Genomic DNA, 22,676 nt, shown 5'->3' on the forward strand with positions numbered 1-22,676 from the left:
ACTGAATAGACGGTTAGAATTTGTATTATGGCAAGAAAAAAGCAGCTAAGTAAAGAAAAACGAGTGGCCATCATTACTTCAGTCAGTCAGCCGAAAAATTAGGAAAACTTTGAAAGTAAGGGCTATTTGACCATGAAGGAGAGTGATGGGGTGCTGCGCCAGATGACCTGGCCTCCACAGTCACCGGACCTGAACCCAATCGAGATGGTTTGGGGTGAGCTGGACCCCAGAGTGAAGGCAAAAGGGCCAACAAGTGCTAAGCATCTCTGGGAACTCCTTCAAGACTGTTGGAAGACCATTTCAGGGGACTACCTCTTGAAGCTCATCAAGAGAATGCCAAGAGTGTGCAAAGCAGTAATCAAAGCAAAAGGTGGCTACTTTGAAGAACCTAGAATATGACATATTTTCAGTTGTTTCACACTTGTTTGTTATGTATATAATTCCACATGTGTTAATTCATAGTTTTGATGCCTTCATAGTCGTGAAAATAAAGAAAACTCTTTAAATGAGAAGGTGTGTCCAAACTTTTGGTCTGTACTGTATATATATATATATATATATATATACGGTATATATACTAGCAGAAGGACTCTGCTTTGCACGGGTATATTTCATCTATTTTATTTAATGTTTCTGTGTGTCGTTAAAAGATATCAACAGTATCCCCCATATCACTGACCTCTACAGTACCTCACCCCCTTAACAGTGAACTCCACAGCCCCTCACCCCTTAACACTGACCCCCCCCCCACAGTTCCCCACCTCCTTAAAATGGAACCTCCACAGCAACCCATCCCCTTAACTTCGACCTTTGCAGCAGCCCGCCCCTTTAACAGTGAGATTCACAGCACCCCACTCCCTTGACATTGACCTCCTCAGGGGCCCAAACCCTTAACAGTGACCTATACAGCCCTCTACCCCTTAACATTGACCTCCATTGGGGACCGACCCCTTATCTGTGACCTCCACTGTTCACTGCCACCTTAACAGAGACCTCCAAAGCACCTGTCTCCTTAACTGTGACTGCCACAGTACCCTGTTCCCTTAATAGTGACCTCCACAGTACCCTGATCCCTTAACAGTGACCTCACAGTACCCTGCTAACTTAACAATAACCTCCACGGCAGCTTCCCCTTTAATAGTGGCCCCTGCCCCCTTAACAGTGACCTCCACAGTGCCCACACCTTTAACAGTGACCTCCACAGCAGCCTGCCCCTTAACAGTAACATCCACAGTGAATGGCCCTTTAACAGTAACCTCCACAGTGCCCGCCCCTTTAACAGTGACCTCCACAGCAGCTGCCCTTTTATTAGTGGCCCCTGCCGCTTAACAGTGACCTTCACAGCGCCCTGTCCCTTTAAGGCTAGGACTACATGACAACATTTGTCGTGCGACATTTTGTCGTACCAATGTCGCACAGCAATATTTATAATGATAGGCTATGGTGTCGCACTGATGGATGGTTGCATGTAGCAGTGTAGTTGTGCACTATGTGTCGTGCGACTTATTGTCATCGTGTAGCCCTAGCCTAAAGCTGACCTATAGTAATGGACGAACATCGGCCAGGACGTTTCGCGAACACAAATGTTTGTGAACCGCGCGTTCGCGGCGGGCCCCATTCACTTTAATGGCAGGCAAACCTGAAAAACCTTCAAGTCATATTTCCAGCCACGAAATACTTACTAGAAGTGCACAAATAGTCCCACAACATGGACAGTAACATACCAGAGGGGGATCAATGGAAAAAATTCCCACAAAAAAAATATATTTTATCAGCGTCTTAAAGGGAAACACTCAAAAATGTACCCTGCTGGAGCCTAGAAACATTTTATTTTAGGCCATGGGAGTACAGGCCCCAAAAATTATGCATTCACCTGACAGAAAAAAAACAAGTGATTATGTGGCTGGAGGTATATTAGGCGGTCAGTGGATAACAATTTTACTGCGGGCCAGTGGAGTATAGGCCCCAAACATTAGGCATTCACCGGACAGAAAAGAACAAGTGATTATGTGGCTGGAGGTATATTAGGCAGTCAGTGGATAACAATTTTACTGCAGGCCAGTGGAGTACAGGCCCCAAATATTTTTTTATTATCTTAGGTAGGGGCTAATTTTTTGCGGGATGAGAAGACTGTTTTATTGGTACTATTTTGGGGGGCATATGACTTTTTGATCGCTTGCTATTACAATTTTAGTGATGTAAGGTGACAAAAAAAAATATTTTTTTTTACAGTTTTTATTTTATTTTTTTGACCGTGTTAATCTGAGGGGTTAGGTCATGGGGTATTTTAATAGTGCAGATTCTTACGGACGTGGTGATACCTAATATGTCTACTTTTTTATTTATTTTTGTTTTACTAAATAATATTTTTGAAAAAAAAAATATTTGTTTTAGTTCCTCAAGTCTGAGAACCAGTTTTTTATCCGATTGTCAGTGGCTAAATTGGGATATAAATTTAGTACTCCATAGAAGTGTGGTACTCCCTGAAGCAACCGTCAATGCAGAGGCCCGGATGATCGGGGCACGTGTCACACTGAGTAGTGGTGTCCTTCCGTATCCCCCTCCTGTTACACACTCTGCACTTTTTTTGGGTCCTTCCCTTCTTTCCAGTATGGGGGACCACACCTGGAAAGTGTTGGCCAGGGACAATCTGGGCGCCTCCAGTTCCCGAGTTACTCCAGCCTGCTCTTTCCCGGTCAGAAAAGATCAGGGCCTTGAGGACTGACTCATAGAACTGAAGGAATTTCCCTGTGTTGCCAGCGCTCTGGGACAGCACAAAAGAGTTGTACAAGGCAACCTGCACCAAGTAGACCGCAACTTTTTTGTACCATGCCCGGGTTTTGCGCATGGCATTATATGGCTTGAGGACTTGATCAGAGAGATCATCTCCTCCCATATACCGATTGCAGTCGACGATGCAATCGGGCTTGAGGACCGTTGCCGCGGTACCTCACACAGGGACAGGGGTGATGCTGTTACCGTGAATTGTGGACAGTACAAGGACATCCCTCTTGTCCTTATATCTGACCGGCAACACGTTTCCACTGGTAAGGGCATGGGTCGCACCCCTGGGGATAGGTACCTGGAGGGGGTGGGTAGGGAGGCCGTGTTGATTTTTCCGCACGGTCCCACAAGCGGACATGGATCTGGCGGCAAGGGACTGGAGCAAGGGGATACTAATATAAAAGTTATCCACGTACAGGTGGTAACCCTTATCTAGCAGTGCGTGCATAAGGTCCCACACAAGCTTCCCGCTAACACCCAGAGTTGAAGGACATTCTGGGGGTTCAATACAGGAATCTAGTCCCTCATACACATGAAACTTGTAAGTGTACCCTGAGGTACTCTCACAAAGTTTGTACAGCTTCACATCATACCTCGCCCACTTAGAGGGAACATACTGCAGGAAAAGGAAGCTCCCCTTCAAAGCAATGAGAGACTCTTCAACCGCGACCTCCCTTCCAGGTACATAGGCCTGTACAAATTTGGCCCTAAAGTGATCGATGACCGGCCTGATTTTGTACAGGCGGTCATAGGCAGGATCACCTCGGGGGTGACATGCCGCATTATCTGCATAATGCAGGTATTTCCGGATGGCCTCAAACCGGGTACGTGTCATGGCCGTACTGTAAAGTGGGGTCCGGTAGAGGACGTCCCCACTCCAGTAATGCCTGACACTAGGTTTCTTGACTAGGCCCATGTGCAGCACGAGGCCCCAAAATGTCCTCATCTCGGCTGCACTGACCGGAGTCCAGCCACCGGGCCTAGCCAAAAAGGAGCTCGGGTGTTGAGCAACAAACTGTTAGGCGTACAGGTTTGTTTGCTCCACCATTAGATTTACAAAGTGGTCACTGAAAAAAAGACTAAAGTAGTCGTATTCAGTGAAGCCCACTGTAGAAATCTGGATTCCTGGTTGGCTTTCAAAATCAGTAATCACGGGCTCAAAATGCTCTGGGGTACACCAGACAAGTTCACCGGCAGGGGGCTCCGGTGGATTTAACTGGTGGGCCGGAAAACTAGTACGAGCCCCAGAGCTGCTCGTACTAGGGTGGGCCACAGAGTCCCTAGCATGGCGGTCCCCTTGCTCCGCCTGGCGGCGTCTCCGATGCCTTGGGGGCTCATCATCACTGTCCGAAGTTGATCAGCGGTGGGGTGTGCGATGCGCTAATAGTGGCTGGACGCTAAGAGTGCTGGCCACAGTCAGCGTACGCACAAAAAAATTAATAAAATGCTTGCGCCCCCAAAAAGTTGTGGGGGGGGGGCAGGGGGGCAGGGGGCAAGCTGCAGCACCCCAGACACCCGATTTAGGGTGATGCAATCAGAAACTTTTTTTTAAATTATTTTTCCCCTAACTTTCCCTGAATATCCCTGCCTAACCTAACCTTTCCCTAACCTTTCCCTAAATACCTGTTGGTGCTAGGGGTGCTGGGGCACAGATGGGGGTGCTGGATGATGCTCTGGATCTCTCAACAGATGGGGGTACTGGCTGGAGAAACGTGCAGAGCTCCTCTCTCCTTGGGCTCCCGGACTGAAAAGGAGAAGGAGAGGAGCGCTGATACAATTTGAAATGCCCGCCCCTGCAGCCGACCAATGAGAGTGATCCCGAGAGGTGATGTCACCATCACCTCTCAGGATCTAAGGATGGTGATTGGTGGTGTATTATCACACCACTGATCACCATCCTGTTCCGGGTTATCAGGTCCCCAGTGACCCGAAAACGCAGCAAACCGCAGGTCTGAATTGACCTGCGGTTTGCTGTGATAGCTGACACGATTTCAGCAGGCACCGGGTTCCGATCACCGCCCGCCGCGCGGCGGTGATCGGAAATACACAGGACGTACAGGTAAGCCCTGTGTTCTTAAGTACCAGGACATCAGGGCGTACCTGTACCCCCAGTGTCCTTAAAAGGTTAAAGGGAAACACTCAAAAATGTGCCATGCTGGAGCCTAGAAAATTTTTATTTTAGGCCACGGGAGTACGGGCCCCAAACTTTAGGCATTCACTTGACAGAAAAGAAAAAGTAATTATGTGGCTGGAGGTATATTAGACGGTCAGTGGATATCAATTTTACTGCAGGCCAGTGGAGTACAGGCCCCAAACATTAGGCATTCACCTGACAGAAAAGAACAAGTAATTATGTGTCTGGAGGTATATTAGGCGATTAGTGGATAACATTTTTACTGCAGGCCAGTGGAGTACAGGCCCCAAACATTAGGCATTCACCTGACAGAAAAGATGGAAGGTGAACCTGAAAAACATTCAAGTCATATTTCCAGCCACCAAATACTTACTAGAAGTGCACAAATAGTCCCACAACATGGACAGTAACATACCAGAGGGGGATCAATGGCAAAAATTCTCACAAAAAATATGTATTTTAGTCCGGGGACATATTTATGTGTCTTAAAGGGAAACACTCAAAAATGTACCCTGCTGGAGCCTAGAAACATTTTATTTTAGGCCACGGGAGTATAGGCCCCAAAAATTATGCATTCACCTGACAGAAAAAAAACAAGTGATTATGTGGCTGGAGGTATATTAGGCGGTCAGTGGATATCAATTTTACTGCGGGCCAGTGGAGTATAGACCCCAAACATTAGGCATTCACCGGACAGAAAAGAACAAGTGATTATGTGGCTGGAGGTACAGTACAGACCAAAAGTTTGGACACACCTTCTCATTCAAAGAGTTTTCTTTATTTTCATGACTATAAAGTCATCAAAACTATGAATTAACACATGTGGAATTATAGACATAACAAACAAGTGTGAAACAACTGAAAATATGTCATATTCTAGGCTCTTCAAAGTAGCCACCTTTTGCTTTGATTACTGCTTTGCACACTCTTGGCATTCTCTTGATGAGCTTCAAGAGGTAGTCCCCTGAAATGGTCTTCCAACAGTCTTGAAGGAGTTCCCAGAGATGCTTAGCACTTGTTGGCCCTTTTGCCTTCACTCTGCGGTCCAGCTCACCCCAACCATCTCGATTGGGTTCAGGTTCGGTGACTGTGGAGGCCAGATCATCTGGCGCAGCACCCCATCACTCTCCTTCATGGTCAAATAGCCCTTACTTTCAAAGTTTTCCCAATTTTTCAGCTGACTGACTGACCTTCATTTCTTAAAGTAATGATGGCCACTCGTTTTTCTTTACTTAGCTGCTTTTTTCTTGCCATAATAGCAATTCTAACAGTCTATTCAGTAGGACTATCAGCTGTGTATCCACCTGACTTCTCCTCAACGCAACTGATGGTCCCAACCCCATTTATAAGGCAAGAAATCCCACTTATTAAACCTGACAGGGCACACCTGTGAAGTGAAAACCATTTCAGGGGACTACCTCTCGAAGCTCATCAAGAGAATGACAAGAGTGTGCAAAGCAGTAATCAAAGCAAAAGGTGGCTACTTTGAAGAATCTAGAATATGACATATTTTCAGTTGTTTCACACTTGTTTGTTATGTATATAATTCCACATGTGTTAATTCATAGTTTTGATGCCTTCAGTGTGAATCTACAATTTTCATAGTCATGAAAATAAAGAAAACTCTTTGAATGAGAAGGTGTGTCCAAACTTTTGGTCTGTACTGTATATTAGACGGTCAGTGCATAACAATTTTACTGTAGGCCAGTACAGGCCCCAAAAATTAGGCATTCACCTGACAGAAAAGAACAAGTGATTTTGTGGCTGGAGGTACATTAGGCGGTCACTGAATAACAATTTTACTGTAGGCCAGTGGAGTACAGGGCCCAAAAATTAGGCATTCACTTGACAGAAAAGAACAATTGATTATTTGGCTGGAGGTATATTAGATGGTCAGTGGATAACAATTTTACTGTAGGCCAGTACAGGCCCCAAAAATTAGGCATTCACCTGACAGAAAAGAACTAGTGATTATGTGTCTGGAGGTACATTAGGCAGTCACTGGATAAAAATGTTACTGTAGGCCAATGAAGTAGAGGCCCCAAAAATTAGGCATTCATCACTTCAGACAGAAAAGGCCTTTTATGCCGCTGTATATACATAAGACAAGGACCATTCTTTGTTCTGGGTAGTGGCGGATATGTGTGGGCTGGCATGAGGAAATTAAATTACACGTGGTCGTCACAGGTGTTGAATTCCTCAGAGATCCATGCCTCATTCATTTTTAGAAATGTGAGGTAGTCCACAGTGTCGTGAGCAAGGCGAGTTCGCTTATAAATCACGATCCCCCCTGCCGCACTGAACGTCCTTTCGAACAGGACACTTGACGAGGGGCAAGCCAAGAGTTCCATGGCAAATTGTGCCAGCTCTGGCCACAGGTCAAGCCTGCACACCCAGTAGTCAAGGGGTTCCTCGCTTCTCAGAGCGTCCACATCGGCCATTAACCCGATGTAGTCGGACACCTGTCGGTCTAGGTGTTCCCTGAGGCTGGATCCAGAGGGCGGCTGTCGATGGGTTGGCTGCAAGAATGATCTCATCTCCGAAGTGACCAACACATTTTCAAACTGCTCTCTTCTTGCAGGCGCGGTAAGATTGGTACCCGCACCTGTTTCGCTGTGGGTGGAAATTCCTCTGCCAGCGCCAGCAACAGCAGAATGCAGCATCTCTTGCAGCAATACCTGGAAATGCTGCATTCTGCCAGCCCTCTGTGATGCTGGTAACATGTCCGCCATTTTGTGTTTGTACCTGGGGTATAAGTACGTTGCCACCCAGTACTGGTCCCTGCTCTTTATGCTTTTTATAGGGGGGTACCTCTTCAAACACTGGAGCATGAAGGCCCCCATTTGCACTAAATTGGAAGCGGTGGAGCGCCTTGGCTCCTGCTCATCGCCCAGGAGAATGTCTTGCTCGGTCTCCTCCCCCAGCCACGGAAAACACCAGGTATCCCAGAAAAGTTTAAAGTCCCCTCAAAGCCTGCTCTTCTTGCTCCTCATCCCACGCACCATCCTCCTCTGACTCCTCTTCAGACTCCTGCTGACTTGTCTCAGATGAAGTACCCCCCCTGGGAAATCATTCAGTAGTGCGACTTCCTCATCTTCCAGCTCCTGCTTCTCGATGGCTTGATCAATGACACTATGCAATGCTGCACGCTTTGTCTCACCAAAAACAAGCCCTTATACTGCTATGTCAATGGAAAAAAAAAAAAGGTAATGGCTTAGGGAAGGCATGGAGTAAAAATTTCAACAGGAAAATCTCTGTCATAGACAGGATTAGAAATATTCCATGTATTGTGGCTGCAACATGGATGATGTTTGGGTGAATAATCCCTAAGGGAAGTTTCATACATGGCTTTTTTCAGAAAGACACCACAATTTTTGTGGTAATGTTTTAACGCAGTTTTTTGAGCCAAAGCCAAAAGTGAATTTAAAAGAGTGGCAAATATAAAGGAAGGAAAACTTCTACAAAAAAAATCCTGCAGTGCTATTTAAAAAAAATACAAAGCCACCCTAATGAAAAGTAGTAATGTAGATATTTATGCAAAATGTAAAACACTCCTCCCAAAATGTTTGAAGAGTTCCCTTCAAAAACTTTGTTGTTTCCTCTTTGCTTCTTAACTAGGGATAAGCGAACCTGTGGAAGTTCGGGTTCGCCGGGTTCGGCCGAACTTCAGGTCAAAGTTCGGGTTCAGGACCCGAACTTGACCCCGAACCCAGACCCCATTAAAGTCAATAGGGACCCGAACTTCACTTTATTATTTTCCGATATAGCATGGTTATAACGGAAAATAATAGCATTCTTAAGACAGAATGCTAAATAAAATGGCCATTGAGGGGTTAAAAATAATAAAAAATACTCTCCTCATCCACATGACGCGATCAAGCGGATGAGGTGAGTTTTTTTTTTTGTTATTTTTAACCCCGACATTTTATTATTTATCTGTCTTAAGAATGCTATTATTTTCCATTATAACCATGCCATGATGGAAAGTAATAAAATCACCCGAACACCGAACCCGAACTTCAGTGAAAAAGTCCGGATTCGGGTCCGGGTACCCAAACTCACAAAGTTCGGTATGAACCCAAACTTTGTAGTTCAGGTTCGCTCAACCCTATGCTTAACCCCTTAAAGGGGTTGTCTCACCACAGCAAATGGCATTTATCATGTAGAGAAAGTTAATATAAGGCACTTACTAATGTATTGTTATTATCCATATTGCTTCTTTTACTGGCTTCATTAAATTTTTCTATTACATTATACACTGGTCGTTTACATGGTTATGACCAACCTACAATCCAGCAGCCGTGGTCATGCTTGCACACTATAGGAAAAAGCGCCAGGCTAGGACCACTCCTACAGTCCCACTTTTTCCTAGTGTGTCAACGTGGCCATCACTGCTGAATTACACAGTGGTCATAACCATGGAAATGGGAAGTGTATAATGTAATGGAAAAATTAATGAAGCCAGCAAAGGAGACAATATGGACATCCACAATATATTAGAAAGTATATTAAACTGTATCTACACAATACATGCCTCTTGCTGAAGTAAGACAACTCCTTTAAAAATCATCCACTGTCCTTTTTAACCTTTTGATTGTTGTAGCCCACACTGCATGATCAATGGGAACTCCCCCTATGACCAGGTCACAGGGTTTCCTAGTGACTTGATTGGATACTGGGGAGCCATCTGCAGTTAGTCCTAAGGACCTACAAATGACCCCAGAGCTGTCTCTCAGTAAGGGTCCATGCACATGACTGTATGTATTTTGCGATCCACAAAACATAGATCCACAAAAAATACAGATGTTGTCCGCAAGGCATCCGTATTGCATCTGTTTTTTTGCAGATCCATTGTAACAATGCCTATACTTGTCCGCAAAACAGACAAGAATAGGAGAAGGTCCTTTTTAAGAGAGGTGACCAAGAACCTAATGTTCACTCTGGCTGAGCTCCAAGGATCCTATGAGTAGATGAGAGAAACTTCCAGAAGGTCAACCATCGCTGAAGCACTTTTCCAGTCTGGGATTAATGGCAGAGTGGCCAGAAAGAAGCTTCACCTCAGTAAAAGACACATGAAAGTCCACCGGGAGTTTGCAAAAAAGCAACTAAAGGACTCTCAGACATTGAGAAACGAGATTCTCTAGTTTGTTGAAACGAGATTGATTTATTTTATTTTTTTTACTTCAGTTTGTATAAGCATCAAGTCTGTAGGAAACCAAACACTGCTCATTACCTGCACAATACCATCTCTACAGTGAAGCATAGTGGTAGCAGCATCATGCTGCGGGGAAGTTTTTTAAAAGCTGGGACAGGGAGACTTGCCAAGTTTAAGGGAAAGCTGAGTTGCCGAAGGTTCACCTTCCAACAAGACAATGACACTAAGCACACAGCCAAGATAACACAAGATTAGCTTGGGGGCAACTCTGTGAATGTCCTTGAGTGGCCCAGCCAGAGTCCTGGCTTGAATACAATCAAACATCTCTGGAAAGACCTGAAAATGGCTGTCTACTGATGGTCCCCATCCAACCTGACAGACTTGAAAGGATCTGCGAGAAGAGTGGTGAAAAATCCCCAAATCCAGGTGTGTAAACCTTGTGGCATCATATCCAAGAAGACGGGAGGCTGTAATTGCTGCCAAAAGGTGCTTCAACTAAGTACTGAGTAAAGGGTCTGAATACTTGTGTCAATGTACAGTAATATTTTAGTTTTTCCCTTTTCAATAAGTTAGCAAAGATTCCTAACATTTTGTTTCACGGTATGTGGAATTGAGTGCATAATTATGGGGAAAACTTATATATTTTTATTTTTTTAGAACAAGGCATCAAACATATGCCTAATAACAAAATGTAAAAACGGACCTTAAGACTTTGTGAAAGCATTGTGCACTGTAATTTATATGTACCAAAGAACAATGCCAAAAAATAATAAACTTTCTCCAGCATAAAACAAGACCTCAGACAGCCACATAAATGTAAAAAAAATGATGGCTACTGAAATGCAGAGGCAAAAATATAAACATTTTCCAGGTCATTAAGGCCTTTCTAGGCCTGCTATTTAAAGGGGCTAATTACTAATACCTCTGAATTGTTTTAGGAAACTTGTAAAAATGTTTCAAAATTTAGAGTTATCTTGTTTGAAATGTTACATTTTTACAGCAACTGGGTGACTATACATGGCATTTAAATAATTAAGAACGCTTAGCATCTGAATTACTTACAATAGCTGTTGGTGTTGCTGCCAGCACACAGTACAGCACCAGAGGGGAAATGAAACTTTCATCCTCGGTCCCTGGGTATGGTTTCATTAGATTTCCATCCTGACAGAAGAAGCCTTGAATGTGCACTTGGAAAGTATCTGTGCACTCAAAGTAGTACGCAAGTAGAACAGTGCCAGCCATAATGACGAGCTGAAAGTAAAGCATATTAGGTTAAAATCCAGAAACCAAAAAGTCCTTAATGTGAGAATAAGCACCACCAAACAAGATTGTCCCCATCACTGGAGTGATCTTCTCATAACTAGAGCTGCTATGTTGCAGTGTTGATGTATGGCATACAGTGTTTGATACATAAGCCTCTTGGCGAACCCACTTAATGAATTGGTCTGAACGTCTGATCGAAGTCTGGCCTCTGCATGTTAACAGAAAGATATGTGCCTTAAGCAGCCGATTTATCAAAGGGCATAGTCATGTCATTAATGAGGCAGATCAATGCAGCTAAGGGCAGCATCCACGTCACATTCTGTTGAAGCACTGTAACACCAAATACTAGGAAAAGATGTAAGAACCTGTATATAGAAAACTGGCATTTCAGATCTGATGTCACAGCTACAACTCACCTTATTAAATGAGGAATTTCATGTATCGTATAATAAATTAATACATTAAATACTACATCATTCTACATGGCTGATGAAAAACTGAATTAAAATAGATTATATTTTTGTTCTCATCATTAATAGGCAAATCGTGGACAGGCTCTAAGCACATTTGCATTGCGGTTTCCATTTATAATGGAAACTTTACTGCAGTGCCATATCCGTTGTATGATGGATAGTGATGGTGACCTATGGACCCCATCGACTAATAAGGGTTTAATTTTTTTGTATTTCTATTCTTCTTGTCAAATCGTACAGTGGATGTGATGTAGTAAACTAAAGATAACAGCTTCAAAAAAACAAAAGCTCAATGAGTTACTAAGTAGAAGCATCATTAAATTAATATAGTCAATTTGCAAAAAGACAGGTTCACTTCAATTATGAATGTACATGAAATGTCCTCAAAATACCTCCAAAAGAGTTGTCCCACAAAAAATATTCTATATTTTTAAAATAATTTTTAACTGCATATAATTAAAAAGCAGCATAGCCAGTTATTTAATAAAAATCAATTGCCATAGCGCCGCCTACTGTTTATTTCCTTAATTCTCTGTTCATCTCTCTGAGGCAGACACAATTGCTCAGTTCCATGCTTTAATTGCCACCAGCCATATCTTCAGTTAGAAGATGTGACAGTTACAGGGAGAGAGCTGCAGCAGAAAGGTCAAGCCCCCTAAGCTGTGGTAGGGAGAGAGTTGTACAGAAAGGACATACCCCTGAATTGCCAGCTTAAAATAAATCTAGCAAAGCAATTGGAGCAATGAATGTGGAGATTAGAGATGAGCGATTTTTTCAAAAGTTCGATTTGGCTGATTTGCAGAATTAAAAAAAAATATTTGCTTTGTGACAAATTACTTTATCACTAAGCACATTTTTTTGTAAGTAGTGAGTGCAATGACAGGGAGCTACGATAGCGCCGGCCCCCTGTTATTGTACCCCTCAGATGCTGCGTTCATAAGTGATTGCGACATCTAAGTGTAAAAACAGTGTGAAATTAACATAATTTTTTTTTTAAATCAAACTTACTGCGACCCCAGAATTGCAAAGTAATCCAACACTGCTGATTTGTTTTGTGATTCTGGGGTAATGATTGATATTATATCGGTAAAATGTTAAACTATGCTCCAGTCACTATATAATTGACATGGACAGTTACTAATCAGATTATTTTAATAAGTTAGTTCAACACTGATGTTATTGGATTTTATATGTACATACATGTAATATACAATATTTTCAGTGGTAAATTTATATGCACGTTCCAGTTTCATAATAAATGTTGTACGCATTTTTTTGTATATGATTTACACTTTATTGATTAATTGCACACTTTTGGTTCAAATATTTCCTACCTCATGTATAACATAAAGGTTAAAAAAGTCCTTTGTCAGGAAAAAGGGTGAATAAATCATTTTGCTTTCACTATACAGTGGTCCCTCAAGTTACAATATTAATAGGTTCCTGGCAACCACTGTATGTTGAAACCATTGTAACTTGTGTCAATAACTCTAAGGAAAACAAATAATTCATTCCAAAGCCCCAAAATATCGCCCCAAAATATCACCCCAAAATAAGAGAGTCTGAGGATTTAAAGGGAATGTGTCATCAGAAAATTATGTATTGTTTAAATCAACTTTTTAGGTACATATTTTTTTAAAAAAGTTAGATAAAAATACTAACGTCCTACAGTTTTTGCAATAACCACTAAGCCTAATAATAGACACCACTTCTTGGTAACTTGCGAAACTTCGGTGAATAACTTTGGCGATCAATTTTTAAACTTTAAAACCATTTTAAAACATGAATCTGATGTCGTTTCAGTACCGACTGGTACCTCGGTAACAAAGACAACTTCGGACGCATGTTCTAAAATGGTTTTAAAGTTTAAAAATCAAATCCTGAAGTCCCACAAGACTTTTATGATAACTCACTTCGCCTTGAAGGAACCCATTTATTTGAATGCTGTATGGAGACAAATCTCTGTACAGCATTCAAACAAAGTTTTGACTGAAGCGACTTCGGATCTACGATCTGAAGCTCACATCGCTCAACACTAATTATCATCACAGATGGGATTACAATAACAGGTAACACCTCTATATATATATAGATATCACAGGATCCACCATTCACAATTGGTGATATCACAGCTTATCTACTCCCTCCTGACCTCTGTACAGATCACCCAGCATGCCTACAAAACTCCCTCAAAGAGTTAAGGAGGTCCCCTCCTGTCCATTGTGTATATGGCCTATGGTGGGTGCTGTAAAGCATACAGTATCTCTAAATGCTGTTAACAACTGCTCAGGCAAAATGGCTGCTGCCACACTTGTGTTCAGGAAACAGAATAAAAAAATCGACAACCATAACATAAAAGCAGATTAGAAAATAAGGATATGTTTCCCTATCTGGTTCAAACCAGAACAAAGAATTATATGTAACACTTTCCATTAAAAAAATAAGACAGATAAAGTGAGTCCTTACATAAAGTGTTACATAGATGATGTAAGCTGTAAAACACTTTTATGATGAGGTCTGGAACTTCTTCAGGATCTTGCAGAGCACACAGGGTACATGAAAAATAAAATGGTGACACCCTCACCTGACATCCAATGGAGACGTTCATCCTGATAAGAGGGAATTACAGGACATGTAGTACCGCACTTTACTGTAAAGAGATGCTACCTGGTGTTTTACAATAGAAAAAGCCATGTCAATTGGTTGGCTCCAAGTCTGAGGCATTGTATGTGGAGTCTACTGTCAACTCATGATGGTGCAGGAAAGACCATTGTAATTTTTTGTAAGCTGTTACTTTGAACAGTTAAGCAAGTTGAAGATGAAATGATCTCCAAAAGGCATAAAGTAAAAGATGACACAAACAATTTTCTTATTTTCATCTTTTACATTTTAAAAATAACAAAAAAGAATAAAAAGGTCCCGAAGCAAAACTTTGGGCACCCTGCATGGTTAGTACCTGGCAGCACCCCTTTGGCAAGTATCTTGTAAAGGCTTTTTGTAGCTAGCCAAGAGTCTTTCAATCCTTGTTTGAGGGATTTTCATCCATTCTTCCTTGCAAAAGTCTTCCAGCTCTGTGAGATTTCTGGGCATGCACTGCTCTTTTGAGGTCTATCCACAGATTTTCAATGATGTTAAGATGAGGAAACTGTGAAGGCCTTGGTAAAATATTCAGTTGCCACCTTTTGAGTTAGTCTATTGTGAATTTTGAGGTGTGTATAGGATCATTATCCATTTGTTGAAGCTATCCTCTTTATAACTTCTGTTTTTTTTTTTCAGTTGATATTAAGTTTGCTTCCTGAATTTGCTGGAATTTCATTGAATCCATTCTTCCCTCTACCAGTGAAAAGTTCCCCGTGTCATTGGCTGTAACACAACCTCAATCATGATTGATCCACCCAATGCTTAATGGTTGGCAAGGTGTGCTTTTCATGAAATTCTGTGCCCCTTTTCCTTCAAAGATACCTTTGCTTATTGTGGCCAAATATTTGACCTCACAGAATGCAGGAGAGGTTTTCTTCTGATTACTTTTTTATGTGTGAACAGTGGAACAATGTACCACAACTCCAGATTCTGCAAAATCTTCCTTCAGGTCTTTTCCAGTGAAGTGGGGGTTCTGATTTGCCTTTCTATAAATCCTACAAGCAGCTGTCAAGGAAATTTTTCTTGGTCTTCAAGACCTTTTCTTGACCGCCACTGTTCCTGTTAACTGCCATTTCTTAATTACATTTCGAATTGAGGTAATGTAAACCTGAAACTACCTCAAAAGGTGCAAGCTGAAGGTTTTACTCATGGCCCTCAAGTCCCTAGATCTGAACATCATTGAAAATCTGTGGATAGATCTCAAAAGAGCATTGCTTGCAAGACAGCCCAGGAATCTCACAGAACTGGAAGATTTTTTGCAAGGAAGTATGTAACAGATGAAAATCCTTCAAGCAAGAATTGAAACTACAAAAGCATTTAAAAGCTGTGATGCCCGAACTTTTGCTCTGGGCCCTTTGCATGTTTTTTGTTATCTGGAAAAAAAATTTGCCTAAAAAGGAAATGTGTCAACTTTAACTTTATAGCCTTTGGTGATCTTTTCATCTTCAACTTGCTTAACTGTTTACAGTAAGAGTAATTTAGACCAAGGGTGCCCAAACTTTTGCATGCCACTGTATGTATTTTTTTTTTTAGCATTGACCTAACTGTGCAGTGAATACTTCTACAGTAGATGTCAGCAGAGAGTCATAAAATCAGATGAAGCAATATACATAATAAAGATTTTTTTGGGATAAATGAAATAACTGAAATAGTATTAACAATACAGATTTATACATTTGGCCTACAATACTAATTACCTTTTTTTAAAAAAATAACAATTAGCAATATTATCTGTCTGTAAACTGCAATTCAACTGTGGGTCTCTGAAGTTCCAATATTTGCAGTGACTATTACAAGCTTTAGGCTGCAATTAAGATAATTGTTTGACACGCACACCTTCTGTATTGTGTGTTCTGAGCAGTGATGCGACAGTGCCCCATTCTTGTGAAGGATCACCAATCAAGATATTTTTATGTTTTTCTTCAAGTTCTCTGAATAGACTCACTCTCTACTAATGTTAACCTAGAAGGAAATTGATCCGAGTAAACGCAAATCATTCTGACACAGATTCTTCCCCTTAAGATATGGCATTTAACAACATTTAACAGACACAGTTTTTTATTCCACAAGAAGTACAGTAAGATGTACGGATAGCAAAAAATTTTATAAATAAAAATAAAAAACTAAAGCACAAAATGAAATCCGTAAAATTAAATGAGCACATAAGATAAATAACTTTGCATTACGGTCTTTACACATATGAATTCTCTAATGGCGTTTTACATGCCAGAATATATTCATGTATTTTTTAAGGGCACCATTATTATTTTGCTGTGTTTTTTTGTGGTGTTTTTATTTTATATGGCTGTGTGAACTGCTTTTTTCTGGCTTTAAAAGAGATGATGTTAAAGAGATGTAAAAACGCCTGAGCTCCAACATGCTGCATTTTTGAAAAGCACCAGAAAGACACCTAACTAACAAAATCATTTGTGTAGTATTTCCCATACATATTCAGCTAATGTCTGGACCTGGCATTTATACTACAAACAAAAAATGCAACAAAAAGGCAGCTACAAAAAAATGAAAAAGTGCAGAAAAACACCACAAAAAAATCTTGGGGATAATTTACCTTGAGGGAGATATTTGAAGTCATTTTTCCCTGAGTCTGCATTGGTGTACTTGGTGTGCCAAATATATCAAACACTGCAAATCGCTATATTTCCCTTATGGTGTTAGGATGTGGTGTTTTATTCAATAACTCAAACAAATGTCCAATAGGACTAACTTACACCTATTATCCTACACCTCCTAGATCCTAAAACATAACCTTTAATAGTTGATCTTTAATATCATCTATAATAATTTATTAAAATGATCAGCGGTCACTCAGTCTTATATTATACTAGTACTAGCCTCCTGCCTATAATATCTATCTGGAGTGAGACTGGTTGGCTTAACTGGCTGCGCGCTGCCAGTATTGGTATAAGCACAATGTGATATGTCTTCCTATATAAATAGGCTAGGTGACCTCACTGCTTAAAAACTAAATGTCCACACTGCCCCCCGACATGTTTCGCCGTGCTCCGGCGTCTTCAGGGGTTTGGGCAGAGTGTGAACGTGTACTGGCTCGGCTGGATTATATCACTTCCGTTTGTGATGTCATAGATTGTGGGCTGGCTTAGGAGGGTGCATACGTCCGTCTCCCAGTGGCTGATAGGCCACTTGTCAGCTGATGTCTACGCCCCCTCCAACTTTAACCCTTACTTGATATGCGCCGTGCTGTGTCATCAAATTGCGCGGCGCATGTCTGGTGAACATAGACCAAGTCAGAGGACATGCGCAGTGAAATGGGTCAAAGATAAGCCAGCGTGCAGTATCCCAAAGTCTATGTTCACCAGACATGCGCCGCGCAATTTGATGACACAGCACGGCGCATATCAAGTAAGGAAGTGAAACGGAAGTGATATAATCCAGCCGAGCCAGTACACGTTCACACTCTGCCCAAACCCCTGAAGACGCCGGAGCACGGCGAAACATGTCGGGGGGCAGTGTGGACATTTAGTTTTTAAGCAGTGAGGTCACCTAGCCTATTTATATAGGAAGACATATCACATTGTGCTTATACCAATACTGGCAGCGCGCAGCCAGTTAAGCCAACCAGTCTCACTCCAGATAGATATTATAGGCAGGAGGCTAGTACTAGTATAATATAAGACTGAGTGACCGCTGATCATTTTAATAAATTATTATAGATGATATTAAAGATCAACTATTAAAGGTTATGTTTTAGGATCTAGGAGGTGTAGGATAATAGGTGTAAGTTAGTCCTATTAAATATATCAAACAGGCACAGCACACGTTGTTTGTTAGATTTGGCCCATCTTTAAACCTAAGAACCGCTTCACATATATCAGTTGTGTCTAGCCAATTGTTTAATACTAGGAGCTAGACACAACTGATATAGGTACACAGCACTTCAGTTCTAACATCTGTACATTGATAATGCTAGACAGTAAAACTGAGCAAGAAGCATTTTTCTGTCTGACACTAATTTGAAATCTGGCATTTCAACTGATATATGATAACGATGGGATCAGTTACGGCTTCAGTTCTCCTCCGGTTTCACATTGTACGGGAAGTGAACCAAATCAAATATGTGAAGAGGCCCTAACCATTTTAACTAGAAATTCTATCCAAGTGTTCTGCACCACGCCCTACTGAAGTGCCTTTGGGACTTTTTTGTAACTTAAAAAAAAAAAAATACAGTCATAAACCTGGAGTGAAACTTCCCCACCTACTTTTAAAAGTGGTGTAAAATGCAAAAAGCCACATAAAAAATGTTGCTCAACTAACCTCAAAATGTTGCAAAAGCACTATTTCACTACTTTTTGTAAACATAATTCTGGAGTGCAGGGCTTGATTAATTCTCCCCATATGTGAAAACACCTAAGGTTTCTTTTTCCACAAGACCAAACAATCCTAAGGCATGTCTTTAAGGCTTTGAAAGAGATACAAAGACATGGAGTGAACATAGCTTAAAACATTGTTCACACTAACAGCAAGTGTTCCATTTATAGTGGAGTCTCGAAAGCTACTATACTGGTAACTGGGCCTACTAGTACTAGGGAATAGTTGGACACGAGGATTATAATATTTACACAAATCGGAACAATAATTTGACAAAGGGCTATAGATATCAAGATTAGGGACCAGGGCCCTGTGGGAGATACCCTGACCTGTAACTGTTGGTACAAGCCATTCTTCTGCAACCTTTTGAGCCTCCACCGGTGACCACAGGAGCCATCACCTACCGTCTGGAATACCAGAGTGCCTGAAACAATTAATGGTGATTTTGTTGATTTAGAAGATTATTTAATGTGAAATTTCTAGGATCTAAAGGTAAGAGGAACATAAAAAGAAGAAAAACAAAAATCCAATGGGTTGCTTTAGGTTAGGCAGATATTTCCTTTACTAGAAACAATAATTAACATCTAATATCGGTAATGATAGTTGATGCAAATACTGACTTTTTTTTTGTTAAAACGACTTAATGTTATGTTAAGTTAGGACAACTGTCTAATACAGGCTAGTGTGGGCACCTACTTTGCATGTAAGTCCCTGTTTTCTATAGCAGTGGCTCTGGTAGCTGAACATGTGCATGGTCTCATTCAAATCCTTTATTTTTTATGTGTTTTTGCAACATTTTTCCCCATAAACTGTTGTGGCCAGATGTTAGCTTAAATTCAACAGAGAAATATAATAAGTGCTACGAACAGTGCATTTTCTTGGTGTTTTGCCTCAAATTTGTCAATTTTGATATGTTATTTGGGAAGATGTCTTTTTTTCAAAATGCAACATGTGACCTTGCCTATTTTTGCAGCATTTCTGGCACAGACTGCAGCACAAAGGTTTTTTGCGCCATGAACTGAGACTTTTTTCCTGCTCATGCCAGATCTAAAAACGGGGACATGGCGTGAGCAGGGAAGGGGACGGGCCAATAGACCCGTCTCATATATCATTTTCTACACCTATTTTAGGCATAGAAAATAGTCTAAGTTTAAGCCAGCAAGGAAGCTGTCATAGATTTAGACCAGCAGTGGATGTGCATAAGTTATTAGAGGTCGGCGCCTCTTCATAACTTCGGCAGCTCCACCTACAGCACACAGGGTTATTAAGACCGGTATCTAAAATTCAGGTCTCACTAATTGAACCCTAAATCTTTACCTGCTAAAGACACCAGCGTTTTTATATAGAAAAACCTACCAGTATAAAATTAAATAAGCCCTTTAGGGTATACTAAAAAGTAATTAAGATCTTACTTCTATGCTTAGCTATGATCTCATTACAGTGCCTGAGGCTGCACTACTGAGCGATTCTAGTGACAATAGATCACTCTCTGAATACTGCCAGTCTTTTTGTCATAGAGTCTGTAGGGGGAATTTATCATGAGGAGACTATTTAAAGTCTGCTTGAGTATGGCGTACCTAATGCCACATTTATCAAATGTCTCATGTTTGATAAATGTATCTTATCCTTAAACCTAACACTTTAGTCTACAAAAGCCCCTCCAGTTTTCCTAGTCCATCCTCCTACTGGAATGAGATTTCAACTCTTTAAAAAAGTCTAATTTAAAAATCTAAAGTGAAATGCATTAACATAGCTAACCTACTTTCCCACCCACACTTAAAAACTGAAGTGGTGTAAAATTGCAAAAAGTCACAAAATGTTTGCGCAAGTTAGCCCAAAAAGTCTCAAAAGCCCTACTTTGCGACATTTAGAAGCCAGAATTGTAGAGTAAAGGCATGATAAATCTGGGCCTTTGTGTTTATTAAAGTCATGAAATAGAATAATATATACTTTTCTCCTGACTCCAGTGTTGTGTGTATATGTGAAAACATTGATATATTTGGTGATCTGGAGATACACACGGTCTTTACCACAATATTGCCCTTAAAGGGCTTCTGTCACCCCCCAACCCCCAATTTTCTGTTTTTGACTTATTATATTTGTTAATGTAAGCAGATTCCATATATGCCCCTCTTACCTCGGGCTGTGCAGTAATTACAGTAAAAAACGTACTTTTATTATATGTAAAATTTCTTCACTACCAGCAAGTTGGGCGGACTTGCTGGTAGCCGCCGCATCCTCTGTTTGAAAAAATGCCCCCTTCTCCACTTGATTGACAGGGCCAGCGAGCGCTCTCCTCCTCTCGCTGGCCCTGCCTGCAGCCTCAAATCCCGCGCCTGAGCCGTACCGGTCGCCATTCGGCGCAGGCGCTCTGAGAGAAGGACGCTCGCTTGGCCGCTCCTTCCTCAGTGCACCTGTGCCGATGACGTCAGCCCTACACCCGGAAGAGAGGTCTTCTCTTCCGGGTGTAGGGCTGACATCATCGGCGCAGGTGCACTGAGGAAGGAGCGTCCGTCCTTCTCTCAGAGCGCCTGCGCCGAATGACGACCGGTACGGCGCAGGCGCGGGATTTGAGTCTGCAGACAGGGCCAGCGAGAGGAGGAGAGCGCTCGCTGGCTCTGTCAATCAAGTGGAGGAGGGGCGTCTTTTCAAACAGAGGATGTGGCGGCTACCAGCAAGTCCGCCCAATAGAAATTTACATATAATAAAAGTACGTTTTTTACTGTAATTACTGCACAGCCCGAGGTAAGAGGGGCATATATGGAATCTGCTTACATTAACAAATATAATAAGTCAAAAACTGAAAATTGGGGGTTGGGGGGTGACAGAAGCCCTTTAAGAGGGAGTCCGTCACCAGGAAATTCACAGTTAAATTAGGTACAATGCATAGCTCAGCTTAATATAGTGATACCTTCCACTAAGCGATCCGTTGCTTCATTCTGGCTAAAACGTACTCTTAATCCATATGCAAATGAGCAGTTAAGTGCACCAAGGGCTGGTCCAAGCCACTTTGTGCATACTTGCCCTTACTGCTTCCTCTGACAGCCCCTCCCTCTTCTTGATTGACAGAGCCAGGTGAGATGACTATGTAGGAACCTGGCCCTGTCATTCAAGAAGGAGAGGGAGTGTCTGGCAGAGGAATTAGGAGGAGCAGGGATTGACAGTTGGCTTGGGCCCACCCTTAGTGAACATAACTGCTCGTATGGATAAAAATAACTTTTTTTCCAGACAAAAGCAACAGATTACTCAGTGAAAGGTATCATTACATCCAGCTGAGCTAGTCCTACAAAACATCATACCTGGTTTAAAGGGGTTATCCCATGATTAATGTAAAAAAAAAAAAAAATCACACATCATACAGTGCAGCTCTGTACTTCACATAGATCCAGAGATCTCCCCATCTTTTGCTCTGATAGATTTATATCAAGCTGGTAGCTTTTGTGCTGGTGTAGCTCGGGGGGGGGGGCGTATTATTTTTCTGTAGCTCTCTCCCTATCATAGCTAAGGAGGCAGTTAAAGGATGAAACTGAGCATGTGCAGCCATTTCAGTGAGCAGGACAAAGAAATAAGAAAAAGAACAAACAGCAGGTGGCGCTATACAGATACATTTTATTGAATAATTTAGTGGCTATGCTGAATTTTTTATTACTGTACATGTAATTACAAAAGTATTCAGATCCAGGTGCTGGTTTGAAAACTGTAGAATATTTTTCATGCGACAACCCCTTTAACAATAAGTTTCCTGGTGACAGACTCCCTTAAAAGAAAGGTAAAGATTAGTCCTATGGGACTGTGGTGTAAGTGGTATATGGTGTGAGGGTATATACTTACTGCAAACTTCTTTCTTAACATTACATAAAACTTGTAGACACTTAAGTAT

At 41.5% G+C, this 22,676-nt stretch overlaps 1 protein-coding gene across 1 annotated transcript in view; it reads right to left on the reverse strand.

The window, feature by feature from the left end:
* The window catches only part of PLPPR1 (phospholipid phosphatase related 1), a 149,910-nt gene that overhangs the window by 95,929 nt on the left and 31,305 nt on the right, over positions 1–22,676 (reverse strand). The window contains exon 2 of the mRNA XM_040420343.1: positions 11,136–11,324. Coding sequence (XP_040276277.1) covers positions 11,136–11,324 — 189 coding nt within the window. The remainder of the gene's footprint in view (positions 1–11,135; positions 11,325–22,676) is intronic.

This window comes from Bufo bufo, chromosome 2 (genome assembly GCF_905171765.1).
Source record: "Bufo bufo chromosome 2, aBufBuf1.1, whole genome shotgun sequence".
Lineage (NCBI taxonomy): Eukaryota > Metazoa > Chordata > Amphibia > Anura > Bufonidae > Bufo > Bufo bufo.